Raw genomic sequence first — 15,735 nt, 5'->3', positions numbered from 1 at the left:
TAATACCCAGGTCTCCCAGCATAGCCTGATGTTTCCCAAGTATGAAGATGAAAGGACCAATGTGAACACTGCATGTCTTTGTAAATTAGGTTTTCTTTTCATGTCCACTTCTTGAAATAAGATCATAATATTCACCTAAAGCTCACACGGTGTGGAGGTGAAATATGTGCAGAGAAGGGCCCAAAGGTAGGTAGAATTTGCCTACATTTGACAAATTCTTTGTATATGAGAAGATTTTGCTTCATAATAGATTTGTGGAAGAATATACAGACTATCTGATAAGATGTGGCACATTTCAGATAGGGAAGTGGAGGTGTTGGCAGGATGCCATTGTTTGCCCCTTAGCCCACATAGAGCCTTGGTAAGTCAGCTCCATAATGCCACATTAGGTAACTTGGGAAGAAAGATCAGACTGCAGACTGCCTACATTTCTTATTTCTTAACCATCCTACTTTTGCCTCAGCTGTACCTTTCCAATAGATTGGGAGGGGTTGAAAACTTGAAAGTCTTGCTGTGGCCCAATTAGTCTTTACTGGTGAAAACAACATACAATCAATGGGAAAGGTGATTTTACAGCTGCGGGTTGCAAGTAGACAAGTTACTGTGAAAGACGTGTGTAAGATTTTGATTTCAGGTGCTGCATTTGGACCAGGTGTTGGTCAAGAGAATGTGTCCTGTGCTCTTTTTTTTTGACACAAAAAATAAATTTGGCTTTATTTAGCTTATTCTGTAAAAATAAAGTTTCTACAGAAGTTCACACACATCGACAGTAAAAGAATTGCAGATGAGTTGGCTAAATTGTATACACCACCACAGAGATATATTACATAAACAAAAGGAACATGGAAATTATAAGTTCAGACAATAGGTTTTAATATAATAAGCTCCTGTGTATTTAAGTGAAAATGAACTAAATTAGAATCTCAATGAAGCAAATGGTTTTTACCATGGGGCTGAAACATAAATAAAATATCCACAGAAATAAAATTCCCACTCCAATTAGATTGCAAGTATGTGTTCTGCAGGGGGAATGCAGAGAAACAGTGAACAGAAACATTAACATGAACTCAGCAGTTGAGTAGAAAACCCAGTGCTCATTTAGTCAGCGACAATTGTAGAGTAGTTTGAGAAGAGCTCTTCTCCTTGTCTGATGTCCCTGAGCGTGACCAGCATAACACATCCAAGTGGGCTTTGTTCGTGACAGCTGTAGGCGATGTTGGGGAGGTACTGCTGCAGCTCAACTGGGAAAGGGCATGTCCAGCTCCTGGTAACAGACATTGGCCAGTCTGTCACTGGAACAGTTGTTGATATACTGTCCTACAGCCAGAGGGTTCTGAATTTCTGATGTCAGCCATGTACTATCACTCATTTTCACAGGGCCAAGCCGATCCCTCCCAGTGCACGATCTGTACACGACTTTCGATATTGCCCTGTAATTTCCATCAATGAGTATGCCATTCAAGCATCTAAAAGTAAATGGATTTCCAATGGACTAGAAAAAGATGGGCTCATGTTTCTGATACACTGTACCATCGTGGGGCTTTCCTATGGCATTTCCAGCTCCTAACTGTGCCTCTTCGGGGAGAAGGGCTGCGCACCCTCCCATGAAGGCGTTTCCTTCCTGCTCAAGGTTTCTGTGCTTTGCCCAGACACAGGCGACCCAGGCAGCACCGACTGCAAAAGGGTGTGTCCTGTGCTCTTGAATGTACTGACTAAGAACACTGATCCTGGTGGAATAGACTCTCACAGTGAATTATGTTGTTGGAGTATAGATATTTATGGACCAAAAATCAAGGTTTTGTTTCATGAATATTTCCCCTGCTTTAACAAAAGTAAAGACATATATGTCTAAGGACATAATTTTCTGATGCACAGTCTGCCCTAAGTTATTCTTATCTGCATTATTTGCTTTGGAAGTGATTGGAACATAATTCCCTGATCCAACCAGGCAGCCCCCCAGCCTAAAGCACCCTCACCAGACTGCTACCAGTTAGGGCAATTCAGAGAATGTAGATTCTTCATTTGAAATTAATATTAGCCCAAGTCAAATAGCATTACATAAGCACATGTGAAAAATTCAGTATTAAATATTCCAAAGCCAAATGGAATACAGTTGACCCTTGTACAGTGTGGGGGTGAGGGACTGGCCTTCCTCTCATGCAGTTGAAAATCTGTGTATTACTTTTGACTTCCCCAAAACTAAACTAATAATAGCCTACTGTAGGCGTGAAGTCTTATCAAGAACATAAACAGTCAATTAACACATATTTTGTATGTTATATATATTTTATCGTATCCTTACAATAAAATAATCTAGAGAAAAATGTTATTAAGAAAATCATAAGGAATAGAAAATATGTTTACATTCTTATATATATTTATTGAAAGAAAATCCACATATAAGTGGACCCATAAGTGTTGTTCTAGAGTCAACTATATTTTAAAGTGTCTGCAACTTTTGTTTCAACCCATTAAGATAAACTATTAAGAATAGCTAGTATGAATATTAGAGTCTATGTGCTGTCTTTTACAATGGAGGTTATGCTACTGCTGATTCTAGATTTTTTTCTAATCCAAGAATTTATTTATATATGGAAAACTTTCTCAAACTATACAAACTAAATGCCATTTATGCCTTTATAAAGACATAAATAATTTAGCCCTGACCAGTTTGGCTCAGCGGTTAGAGCGTCTTCCCCCAGACCAGTGAGTCTTGGGTTCGATTCTGGTCAAGGGCATGTACTCGGTTCACCCTGGCCCTGGTCAGATCAAACAGGAGGCAACAAGTAGATGTGTCTCTCTCACATCAATGTGATATCTCTCTCTCTCCCCCTCCTCCCACTCTATCTGATGTTAAATAGAAAACTATCCTTGGGTGAGGATTAAAAAAAAAAAGAGATAAATAATTTAGTAAATACTATCATTACTATCATGAGAAATCCAGAAACTGAGATTGCCTATCAGTAGAATGTCGTGCTAATCCTGATAGGAGGAGTTTCTTTGCATTCACTTCAATTAATTCACCATTATTGAGTGCCTTACAGTGTATAAAATCCAGTCTGAATTCTGTGGAGGTACAGAAGTGACAAAGGTATATCCTCTGTCTTCATGAGGTATTTTTTTTTTAATCTTCACCCAAGGATATTTTTCCATTTGTCTTCAGATAGAGTGTGGGGGAGCGTGGGGAGAGAGAAACATCTAATGGTTGCCTCCCGCACAACCCCAACTGGGGCCAGGGACAGAACCACAACCAAGATATGTGCCCTTGACCAGAATCAAACTCGAGAGTCTTTGGTCCGCGGGCCGACGCTCTAACAGCTGAGCCAAAATGGGCAGGGCTTTACAAGGTATTTGTAATATTTTTTGTAAAGTGTACAGTCTATACATTCACTTGGGCTATGTTGAGTATGTTTTAGAAGACTTGCAATTCTAACCTCCAAATAAAGAATGTAAAGAACTAGAAATCAAGCATTTTTTTTTCTAGCAAGGTGATATTGCATAAGCTTTAAAGTCTGACAAATGGGTTCAAAGTCAGATGGAATCTACTGTTCATTTGCCTTAGGCAAGTCACTTAACCTCCCTGAGCCTCAGTGTCCTCACCTATAAAATGGGAGTGATAACATTTAGCACACTATCTGGCACAAGGGAGACATATGGTAATATTTATCTTCCTATAGAGGTTGGTTCATTTAGGCTTCTCTCTGAAAGTGAAAATATACAAACTCTACAAATAATTTAACCAAATCATTTAGAATTGAGATAAGAAAGCTGGTGCCATTTTTTAAATCATTGCTATATGAGTGTAAAAGAGCAAAGCTTTAGAGGGTGGCATCCAATAACTATTTTTGAATGAACAAATGAATAGATAGGAGGGAGTTAGGTACTGAGGAAATGGAAGAAGAGCAAGGTGGAAAGTACCTGTAGTTTTTAATACTCTCAATCCTGGGTTTATTCAATGATATGTGATCATAGCTGATGACACTGGTTATTGATGGATTGGCTTGCCTTCTTTCTTCCCTTGGGTGTTTTTAGGAAAGCCTGATGAGCAACTACATTGACATTTTTCAGAATGCCATAGCTTAGGTCTTATAACAAAAACGCTCATAAGAATGAGGAGCACTCTATGCATGGGAGACTGCTCTTCTATTAACAAGCTACTCTACACATTTCTCATATACCCCCCTCATCTCCTGCACTGCTTCTTCCTAAATTTTGCAAAACCCACTTGTGAACTTCATATGTGTAAATACTAAGTGCCATTAAAAGGTATCAATGGCATAAGTCCTGTGTAGAGAGTCCTCTCAAATGTGCATTTCACTGTAGAAAGAAAGCATTTGTTATCTTAGCAAATCTCTGAATAGGCTGCACTTAGAGTTCCCCCAGCCCCAATCTTCAGCCTTTTTTTCCACAGATGGTTACTTCCCTTAAAAGCATATCACCTTTTTTGACACCAGTAATAGCTTCATTCTGCTCTTTTTGGGGAAAGAAATTAAAATGCATTACACAATTTGTTTCTACTATAATATATGTGAAAGTATTATATAATTATATTGCACTCCATTTTTTTCAGATTGGCAAGTTATGTGCCCATTCTCAACAACGTCAATATAGATCTGCTTATTATCCTGAAGATCTATTTATTGACAAGAAGTTATTAAAAGTTGCTCATGTGGAACATGAAGAAACCTTATCCAGTCGAAGAAGGTGAGAGTTTTTTTTCTCTATTTTAGTATACAAATAGCAATTGTGTTTTAAGGTAAAAAACCCTTGGAGTGAAACTTCTTAAATACATGTTTTTTAGTCCTTCTGAGTAGAGTGTTTGGTTAATTACATTCTATCATCTGTCAATATTAAAGAAAAACTATATTGTATTGTTTCTAAGCCATATTTAAATGTAAACTTACCATATGTGAATATTCAGTACAACAACACAGGGTGGAATGGACTTCTCTATTCAAAATCTTCATTGATAAAAGATTTTTATTTTTTGCTTATGATTTGGTCACACAATTCCATGGCTTAGTTTGTGGCTTTTCCCATTATTAACAGTGGTTCCAGGATGAGTTTACCAGAGAAAATGGCAAGACACACTCATGTGTATGCACACACACTGCATGCACACCCTACACACTCTTTGAAGAATGATCAAATGAAGGATTCAGTCCCTATTTTGTAACATAGCAGTCAAGGGACTAAATTAAAGTTTGTTCCTTTTTCTCTTTCATTCCTCCTTCCCACAGCCAGATTCCCTCCTTCCCTATTCTTGTTTCATGTCTACAAATAAGGAGTAGAAATTTGATAGGATGCCCAACACAAATCTAGGAGAACTGCCTTCCTCAAAAGCCGTGCACATAGAGCCAGCCTGCCACTGGCTCAGGAATAGATAGACTCAAGATCTGCTTCCTGATGACTTTGAGGACATTGGGCGACATTGGCCTACAGATGGAAAATTAAGAGATAAAATAAGTAACATCTCAGATATGGGCTGAATTATTCCATTCATATCCATTTATTACTGGAAGTTTTGAAATGAAAATTCCTAGTCATATATGATATAGTTTAGAGTTAGAGAAGGCAGTCAGACTTCTTGAAAGAAGAGTCCTCCAGAAAAACATATTAGGAAGTCCCATTTTCTTCTTTTCTGTTGACTTTCAAACTAATGGATTCCTAGTTTCCCTGTGGCAGCAGTTTTCAGGTGTGATTTGCAGACCCAAGGAGTCCCAGAGACCCCTTTAGTAGGTCTGTGTGATCTGCCTTTTACTAACTACATATCTGTGTGAAGCTGAGTTTTGTTCATATATTTCAACCAAAATAACACATTGCAACGGATTAAATGAAGAAGCCAATGGGAGAACTTATCCATTTCCTATTATGACAAGCAATAAAAATATTTTGCTAAAATGCAAAAACAGTATCACTCTCCTCACTTTTTTCATAAAAATGTTATTTATGCTAACATATAATGACTCATTATTATAAGTTTAAAATTAATAGTTTTTTAATTTCTCTGAGTTTTAATTTCTGAAGCAATAAATATCGATAGATATATATCACATAAACAAAAGGTCTTTGGGGTCCTCAACAATTTTTTTAATCCTCACCCAAGGATATTTTTTCATTGATATTCAGATAGAGTGGGAGGGAGGGAGGGAAGAAGAGAGAGAGAGAGAGAAACATCAATGTGAGAGAGAGAGACACATCAATTAGCTGCCTCCCACACAACACCGACCAGGGCCGGGGATCAAACCTGCAACCCAGGCATGCACCCTTGACCAGGAATTGAACCCAAGATCCTCTGGTCTGTGGGCTTACATTCTAACCTCTAAGCCAAACTGGCCAGGGTGGGGTCCTAAACAATTTTTAAGAGTGTTAAGGTGTTGTATTTGTTACTTAGTGCTGTATAACAAATTATCCCCAAACAGTTGTTTAAAACAGCAAACATTCATTATCTCACAGTCTCTGTCAGAAATTTGGGGACTGATTAGCTGGGTGGTTCTCAGTTTCTTAAGAAATTTCAGTCAAGATTATGCCTGCGGCTGGCAGTGATCTGAAGTGTTGGCTGAGGCTGGAGGATCTCCTTTGAAGGTGGCTCACTTACACATTGAGCAAGTTAGTGCTGGTTGTTGGAAGAAGGCTCACCACATAAACCTCAAGAGTATCCTCACCACGTGGCATCTGGCTTCCCCAGAATAAATGATCCATGGACAAAAACAAGGAGAAAGCTGTTATGATTTTTATGACCTACTTTTGGAAGTGACGTACTCTCAATTTTGACATGGTCAGTTTGCTAAAAACGAGTCACAAATTCTAGTCCACATTCAAGGAGGCGGGAAATGAAGTTTCGCCTCTTGAAGGGAATAGTATAAAGAAATTTGTAGACATATTTAAAAATCACCACAGGTTCCTAGCACCAGGATATTTGAGAACCATTTTCCTATAGCATGAGGAGTCTCTGAGAAGTTTTTGTTTTTCTAGGAAGATAAAATTAGGCGAGTTCTTGAGGCTTTCTTTAGCTCCTGACTGTCCTTTGTCTGTTGTTCACCATTACTTTCACTCTTCGTCAAAACCAATGAGGAATTAGCCTGCCATTGATCTTTAACTGGTAGAAACCCCTTGCATATTAGACTGAAGCAAATAATTTATATAATATTATATATTAATTATGTATAAATAAAATATAAATTATAAGTATTATATATTTATGAACATATATATGTATGTATATTCAACTCAGCAGAATTTTAGGAAACCTATTATATGCCAGAACCTATTATATGCCAGAACATATACTAGGCACTGAAAATCAAGACACAGTCTCTGCTCTCCAAATCACTGTAATGTGGAAATGGACTTGAATAAAAATAAATACAAAACAGTTTTGTAAGTGCAAAAGGATTTCCAGAGTATATAGAAACAGCCTATGGGGAAAGAGAGAACCTCTTTGCCCAGGGAGTTACAGTGAAAGCTTCGTGAAGGAGTTGGTACATGGATTTGTAACAGAATCACATGAAGAACTTTTTCAAAGTAAGCACTGTAACCCAGCCCAATTTTGAAATTACCCTGTCATCCTGGACACCTTTTTTTTTTCTTTTTTACATTTAAATTTTATTTATTTTTAATTAATTAATTAATTTTATTACAGATGTTTTTTTCTTTTTCTCCCATTGACACGCCCCCCCCCCGCCGTTACCGTACTGTTGTCTGTGTACATTGGTTATGCATATAAGTTCTATAAGTTCTTTGGTTTATCTCTTCCTGCCCCCCTTCATCCCCCTTCCCTCTGAGGTCTGTCAGTCTATTCCCTACTTCCTGGACACATATTTTTAGTAAGTAGGACACTCATCAATAGCTTTTATCTTGGGCTCTGGAGGGACAGGGAGGACTCTGTAGATGTTGATACCTCCAGGGAAATATAAATGGATAAATGAGTTCATGACCAGGTACCCAGATTTGGCACTTTGTTTTAGTCATTTTTGGACTTCCTGTTACCCCAGAAGAAAAGAAAGAATAGTAAGAAAAATTTCAAGGCCTACAGAATTGAGTAAGTGGTAGTCAGGGAGGGCTCCTTTTGATGTTGGAAACATGAGCCTGACTCATGATGCTTCTCATCTTTTTAGTAAAATTAAGCATTAGAGTCTGGTGTGTAGCCATTATTTTTGAATTATCTAGTGGAATAAGAAAACAAAACAATAAAAGAGTGTCTGTTTTTCTTTAACTCCCTCAAATAGGCATTGTGAACCCTCTTAGGGAAAGGAAAGACTTAGGGATTAAGATGATCTCTGGCTAAATACACTGTACCCCTACAATTTGATGTTATTGAAGGGTTTGTTTTAGCAGTGTTAGTACCTTTGTAAATTTCTCAGTATGTTCTGCACACTATTTCACCCTGTCCAGAAAAATGTATATGCTTCCAGGACCCCTCACACCCATGTGCAAGCTCCATCCTCTATGGTTAAAAATATGACAGTTGGAAAAGAACCCTATTGTGGCATTCAGTCTGTGGAGGTTTTGAGCAAGCTGTCTGAATCTAATTATGAGTTGAAAAGCCCGTTGCCTTATTGAAAATAACAACACATAAAGAAATGCAGGATTCATTTGGTAGCAGTCAGAAGTCATCTGTTTGTCTGCCCCCAACTGGGTAGTTGGCAACATACAACTAATCTTAGAAATAACTTAGTTCAATTTAAAGGTGATTTGATATTCTACTGATGGCCTATGAATGGAATGCAGTGTCCTTTTAAGGAATAAATATTGAAAATATCTGTCAGCAGATTTAAAACAGTGAGGATAGGACAAGATGTACAATAGTACAATCAGAATAGAAGAAATGAGATTTTCAGTCTTTTTCAACTCTAATATTTTCAGCACATCTCAGATGTCAGCCTCTTCCTCTTTTGCCCACTTGAATGTCTATTTCACCACTTCTCTTATGGTAGTGTTTACCTTGTATTTGTATATCCCCCATAAATTTTGATGGAATATATAAGCAATATATTTCCCTTTCGGAAACCCAAAATCTCTAGTTGAATAGTCCATCCTGCATCTACATACCAAGCTTCTGGCCCAACTGCTGACCTGTGAGAAAGTCACACAGTTTCTCCGCCCTTGTGTCATTACATCTGCATGTTCCAGCCTTCCCCTTCCTGCACTCCCCCTTCTCCCCTTTCCCTCTGACTTGGTCTATAGGAGTAATAGATTGGTGACACTAGTTAATGACCTGGAAAGAAAAGAACAAAAGGTGATATCAGCAACGTGGTCCAAATCAATACTGACTCCTATTCCTTCTCAGATTGATGCTCTGGTTTGGCTAGGCAGCTTTGTAAGTTTAGTGGTATCTTCCACCTGCCAAACAAAACAACAAAGTATGTCCTGGGTGAAATCAGTGAGTTTCGGGTCTGGTATAAGTCATTCTGCCCTAAATTGGACTCTACTTCTTTCAACGTTTGTCAACACCATCTATGTGCTAAACACTATGTAAGGATTAAGCTTTGATGAATAGGAGGAGCTCCTCCTAGTCTATTTAGGCAGACAGACACACAAATAAATACTCTTTATACATTAGGGGCAAGTGCCAAAACAGCTACATTCAAAAGGGTGGTGGCATCTTAGATAGGGAAATTAGCAGCTCTCCTGTGAAAGTCAAGTAAGGCTTCTTGTAAAAGGTAACTTTTGAGCTGGGCCTTGAAGAACTAGTAGAAATCAGCAGACGGAGGACAGAAAAAGTGTTCCTGGCAAAGGGAACAGTGTAAGGAAAAGTATGGGCTAGTCTCTGAAGTGGTAGAAAACTCACAGTTTGGGGTCAGATTGTGAAAGGTTCTCTGCAGCAGCATTAAGTATGATCCTGCATCATTTCAATTAGTTGATGTGCTTTTCTGTATTTTCAATTTTTTAAAAGAATAATGAGCTCATATTACTTTATATTAAGAGAAAAGGGACCTTAATAATGAAGGAGAAATGTGCAGGATCTGCACTTGGTGGTGAAAGGCTGTTTTTACTTTTAGTGGTTTCCAATTAGTGCTGCTTTGATGCCTGCCCAAGCAAATCATTGCAAGAATGCAAAGGGAATCCCCTCCCCCACAACCCAAGAAGGGGACTCTCTTCTTCAGGATGGTGAGAGCTCTCCAGAGAAGATCACATGCACCCAGCTGCAGTATTTCAAACTGGCTTCTGTATGCAAAGGAGCCCTGTCCTTTAGTTCCACATTTAACACACTGAATGGAAACCTCTCTGAAGAGACTCTTTTCTGAGCAGACTGCTGTAAGCAAGTGTTTGGCTTGTCCTAAGTGAGAGCCATAGGCTCCACAATTTATATGTCAGATGGGTTGTTTGGCATGCACATATTAAAATGAAGTGGAATTGGAATCAAAGAACATTCCTTTCAACCATATTGTTTTTCCTATCTTGGGCAACTAACTCTCCAGACTTTCTGGTTTTTGTTGTTTTTTTCTTCCTAGAGATAATTCAGTTGAGCAGACTGCCTTAGTTCGTGGGTAGAGATTCTTTTGTTGTCTGTCAACAAAAGAAATCTTGACTGAGTCATGTATGCGTAATTAGTATATCACTTACTTTAGTTTCAGTTATTTTTCTTTAAAGAGAGAAATATAAATATTCAGCTGACCTCCTTTAAAAATTGTAAGCATGGGGATAGAAAGCTTTATTTAAGAAAAGATAAATGTCCTGGCCAGTGTGGCTCTATTGGTTGAGCAACATCCTGTGCACTGAAAGATCATCAATTCGATTCTTGGTCAGGGTACATGCCCAGGTTTCAGGTTCAGTCCCCAGTCAGGGTGTGTACAGGAGGCAACTGATCCATGATTCTCTATCATATCAATGCTTCTCTCTCTCTCCCTCTCCTTTAAATCAATAAAAACATATTTTTAAAAAGCTTTAAAAATATATAAAAGTAAAATATACTTAATTCCTAAGCCAGAACAGGTTTAGGAAGGAATAACAATGAAGAGGAGAAATGAGATAGGCCCAGTTAACTGGTAGGAGAAAAACTACTCCTATAACTCTCTGATGCTTTCTAGCTATGGTGTCAGAGGACATTATCACCAATTGTCACTCTTTTAAAAAGCTCATTAACTCCCCAACAGTTTAAAAAGTCTTTCTTCTACCCCTCAAAATAGTATTTCTGGATTTATTTTCAAAAATCGAATTCTCTTTTGGAAACCAACGTTTATTTTCTCACAGTATTAGAAGATTTTGCATGAAGGAATGGCCTGTACTATAACAATGTACTTGAGGACTGAAAAACATTCGACAGTTTCCTAGATGTGCTGGTACCCTGCTCTTTGTTTTCCCAAAGGTGGGTGCTGTCTCATCCCACAGGCCCTGGGAATTATTTGAGAACTGACATTTATTTCACTGTTATGATGTTTTTGTTATTTTTCCTAATTGAATCCATCTTGGATTCTAAGCAGGTTCTAATGGGAATAATATGCACTAACAATCAAAAAGAACTCAGTGAATAAGTCTGTCAAGAAGAAAAGGTTTTAGAGAAATAAATATAAAATATTCCCGAGAGAACAGTCTGGAAGGAAACATGTGCAAATATTAACAGTGATTGTCTCTAGCTGGTAGGATTAAAGCTTTTTTTCTTTCTTTCTACCTTTCTATATTGTCTACATATAGAAAATATTTAGTGAGCATATATTTCTCCAAAGTGAGCATGTATTTATAATGAGAAAGAAAACCAACAAACTTCATTTGAAAGAAAAATAGATTTTTTAAATGTTTTGTATTGATTTTTAGAGATAGAGGGAGGGAGAGATAGATAGAAACCAATGAGAAAAACATCAGTGGGCTGTCTCCTGCATGTATCCTACCAGAGATCAAGCCCGCAACCAGGGCATGTACCCTGACCAGGAATAGAACCAGCAACCTCTCAGTGCACAGGTCAACACTCAACCACTGAGCCATACTGGCCAGGTGGAAAATAGATTTTTACCACTGTCTATAGATCTTGCAGTGCTGAAGTTGCAGCTGCTTATAAAAATGTCTCTTCTCACCCTTCACCCAGACTTCTATTTCATGCCCTTTCAAACCTGCTTCTTTCCCAGTTCTCCTGACTGTTGCTTTGCATTGTTCTAAGGGACATCTCTCCCCAAGTATACAAGCCTCTCTTTCTCTGAGACTTATTTCACATCTTCTTTACCCTTTGTGGGGGGTTATATCTCAATAACAACTTTACTGAGATATAATCCACATATCATACAATTCATCCATTTAAAGTATGCAATTCAACTGTTTTTAGTATATTCACAGAGTTGTGCAACCTTCATCACAATCAATTTTAGAATATGTTTGTCACCTCACGAGGAAATCCCATACCCCCTAGCTATCATTTCCCAATCCTTATCTTCCCCCCAGCCCTAAGCAACCACTCTATTTTCTGTCTCTATAGAATTTCCTATTCTGGACGTTTCACATGAATGGCATCATATAATATGTAGTCATTCATGATTGACTTTTTTCACTTAGCATAATGTTTTCAAGGTTCGTCTTTTTTTCTTTTTAGGCTGGATAATATGCCATCATATAGAATATGTATTTGTTTATCCATTTACCCATTGAACATCTCTTCTTGTTCCATATTTTGGCTATTGTAAATAGTACTTCTGTAAGCATGCATGTACATGTACTTATTTGAGTACTTGTTTTTAATTATTTTAGGTATATACCTAGTAGTGTAATTTCTGGGTCTTATGCTTATCTTCAACTACCAAATTGTTTTCAACAGCAGCTGTACCATTTTGTATTCCCACCAGCAATGTATGAGTGTTCCAATTTTTTCACATCCTCACCACACTTTTCTGTCTTTATTACTATTATTATCATCATCATCCTTGTGAAGTGGTATCTCACTGTGGTTTTGAGTTGCATTTCTCTGATGACTCATCTACCTTTTTATTTTTATTTTCATTTATTTATTTTCATTAATCCTCACTCAATGATATTTTTCCATTTATTTTTAGATAGAGTAGATGAGAGGGAGGGAAAGAGGAGGGGGGGGAGAGAGAGAGGGAGAGGGAGAGGGAAGAAAGAGAGAGAGAGAGGGAGAGGAAGAAGGAGAGAGAAATATCAATGTGAGAGAGATACATGGATTGGTTGCCTCCCACACAACTGTGACCAGGGCCAGAGATCAAACCTGAAACCCAGGCATGTGCCCTTGACCTGGAATTGAACCCGAGACCCTCTGGTCCATGGTCCCACACTCTACCTGCTGAGTCAAACCGTCCAGGACTAATCTAGCTTTTTAAACTCAACTGCATCTTGGCCTTCCATATTGGATGCTCCACATCTAATTCTTAGACACAATTCCTTCTAAAGGCTACCACTACCTTCCTACCAGGCAAAGACCATTCCAACTGCTACTTCAGATTAGTTCAATGGTTTACACAGCCCAATAGCTACATACTCTTTGAGAAAGAATATCATGAAAAAATATTTTGGGAGAGAACATGGTTGTACTTTTTTTTTTTTTTTTTTTTTTTTTTACCAATCAATTTATTATTGTTTCCAATGTTTCCACTTTTACCCCCATTGGCACCTTCCTCCCCATCCTGCCACCCCCCCCCCGCCACAGCATTGTTGTCTATGTCCACTGGTTATGCATATATACATATAAGTTCTTTGGCTTATCTCTTCCCTCCCTACCACCCCCCTCATCTGAGGTTTGTCAGTCTGAACCCTACTTCTATGTCTCTGGGTCTCTTTTGTTCATCAGCATAGTTTGTTCGTTATATTCCACAAATAAGTGAGATCATGTGGTATTTCTATGATTGGGTTATTTCACTTAGCATAACAATTTCCAAGTCCCTCTATGTCGTCTGAAAAGTTAAGAGATCTTTCTTTCTTATGGTATCACAGTACTCCATTGTGTTTATGTACCATAGCTTTTTTTATCCACTCATCTATTGATGGACACTTGGGCTATTTCCAGATCTTAGCAATTGTAAATAGTGCTGCTATGAAAATGGGGGTACATGTATTCTTTTTTATTGGTGTTTCAGGCTTCTGAGTGTATATCACTGGGTTCAATTTTTAATTTTTTGAGGAAACACCATATTGTTTTCCATAGTGGCTGCACCAGTCTGCATTCCCACCAGTAGTGTACTAGAGTTCCCTTTTCTCCACACCCTCACCAGCACTTGTTTGATGATTTGTTAATGGCAGCCATTCTGGCAAAGGTGAGGTGATACCTCATAGTCATTTTAATTTGCATCTCTCTGGTGATTAGTGACATTGAGCATTTTTTTCGATGTCTCTTAGCCATTTGTATGTCGTGTTTGGAGAGGTGTCTATTTAGGTCCTCTCCCCATGTTTTAATTGGTTTCTTTGTCTTCCTTTTGTTGAGTTGTATGAGTACTCTGTATATTTTGGAAATTAACCCCTTATCTGATGTATCGTTGGCAATTATACTCTCCCATGTAGTGTATTCTGTTTCAATTTTGATGCTTGTTTCTTTGCTGTGCACAAGTTTTTAGTTGGATGTTGTCCCATTTATTAATTTTTTCCTTTGTTTTTCTTGCCTTAACCATTGTATTGCTGAAAATTCTGCTGTGTGTGATGTCACAAATTTGTTGCCTACATTTTCTTCTAGGATTTTTATAGATTCACAAGTGACATTTAAGTCTTCTGTCCATTATGAGTTTATTCTTGTGTATGGTGTATGGTGTAAGTCGGTGGTCTAGTTTTATTTTTTTTGTATGTAGTTGTCCTATTTTCCTAGCACCATTTATTGAAGAAGCTGCCTTTACTCCATTGTATACTCTCGCCACTTTTGTCAAATATTAATTGAGCATAATGTCTTGTGTCAATTTCTGGGTTCTCTGTTCTGTCTCATTAATCTATATGCCTGTCCTTGTGCCGGTGGCAAGCTGTTTTGATTACTATGGCTTTGTAGTATAACCTGATATCCAGTATTGTGATCCCTCCTACTTTGTTTTTCTTTTTCAAGATTGCTGTGGCTATTCAAGGTCTTTTTTGGTTCTATATAAACTTTTGGGGTATTTATTCTAGTTCTTTGAAATATGTCGTTGGTATTTTAATGGGGATTGAATTGAATATATAGATTGCTTTGGGTAGTATGGACATTTTAATGATGTTAATTCTTCTAATCCATGAACAAGGTATGTGCTTCTACTTTTTATATCTTCCTCTATTTCTTTTTTTCAATGTCCTGTAGTTTTCTGCAAATAGGTCCTTTACTTCTTTGTTTAAGTTTATTCCTAGGTATCTTGTTTTTTTTTTTGTTTTGTTTTGTTTTTTGCTGTGATATAAATGAGATTATTTTTTTAGTTTCTCTTTCTGTGAGTTCATTACTGGTGTATAAGAATGCCATTGATTACTTGGTGTTAATTTTGTATCCTGCTGCCTTGTCAAATTTATTTTTTAAAACTAGCAGATTTTTGATGGAGTGTTTAGGGTGTTCTATGTAAAATGTCATATCATCTAAAAATAATGACAGTTTTACTTCCTCCTTTCCAATTTGGAACCATTTTATTTTTTCTTCATGTCTGATTGCTGTGGCTAAGACTTCCAGTACTATGTTAAATAAGAGTGGTGAAAGTGGACAATCTGTCTTGTTCCTGTTCTTAAGGGAAATGCTTTTAGTTTTTCCCCATTGAGTATGATGTTGGGTGTAGGTTTTTTCATATATGGCCTTTATTATGTCCACATATGATCCCTCTATTCCCACATTGCTGAGCATTTTTATCAGAAATTGGTGCT

At 37.7% G+C, this 15,735-nt stretch overlaps 1 protein-coding gene and 1 pseudogene across 1 annotated transcript in view; one reads left to right on the top strand and one right to left on the bottom strand.

Moving 5' to 3' along the window:
- Positions 1–15,735, top strand: part of GPC3 (glypican 3) — an 827,003-nt gene that overhangs the window by 558,180 nt on the left and 253,088 nt on the right. Inside the window, exon 4 of the mRNA XM_036271345.1 lies at positions 4,571–4,704. Coding sequence (XP_036127238.1) covers positions 4,571–4,704 — 134 coding nt within the window. The remainder of the gene's footprint in view (positions 1–4,570; positions 4,705–15,735) is intronic.
- On the bottom strand, positions 1,099–1,606 carry LOC118635998 (annotated as a pseudogene).

This window comes from Molossus molossus, unplaced genomic scaffold (genome assembly GCF_014108415.1).
Source record: "Molossus molossus isolate mMolMol1 unplaced genomic scaffold, mMolMol1.p scaffold_m16_p_2, whole genome shotgun sequence".
Lineage (NCBI taxonomy): Eukaryota > Metazoa > Chordata > Mammalia > Chiroptera > Molossidae > Molossus > Molossus molossus.
This window is presented reverse-complemented; position numbering and strand designations above follow the sequence as displayed.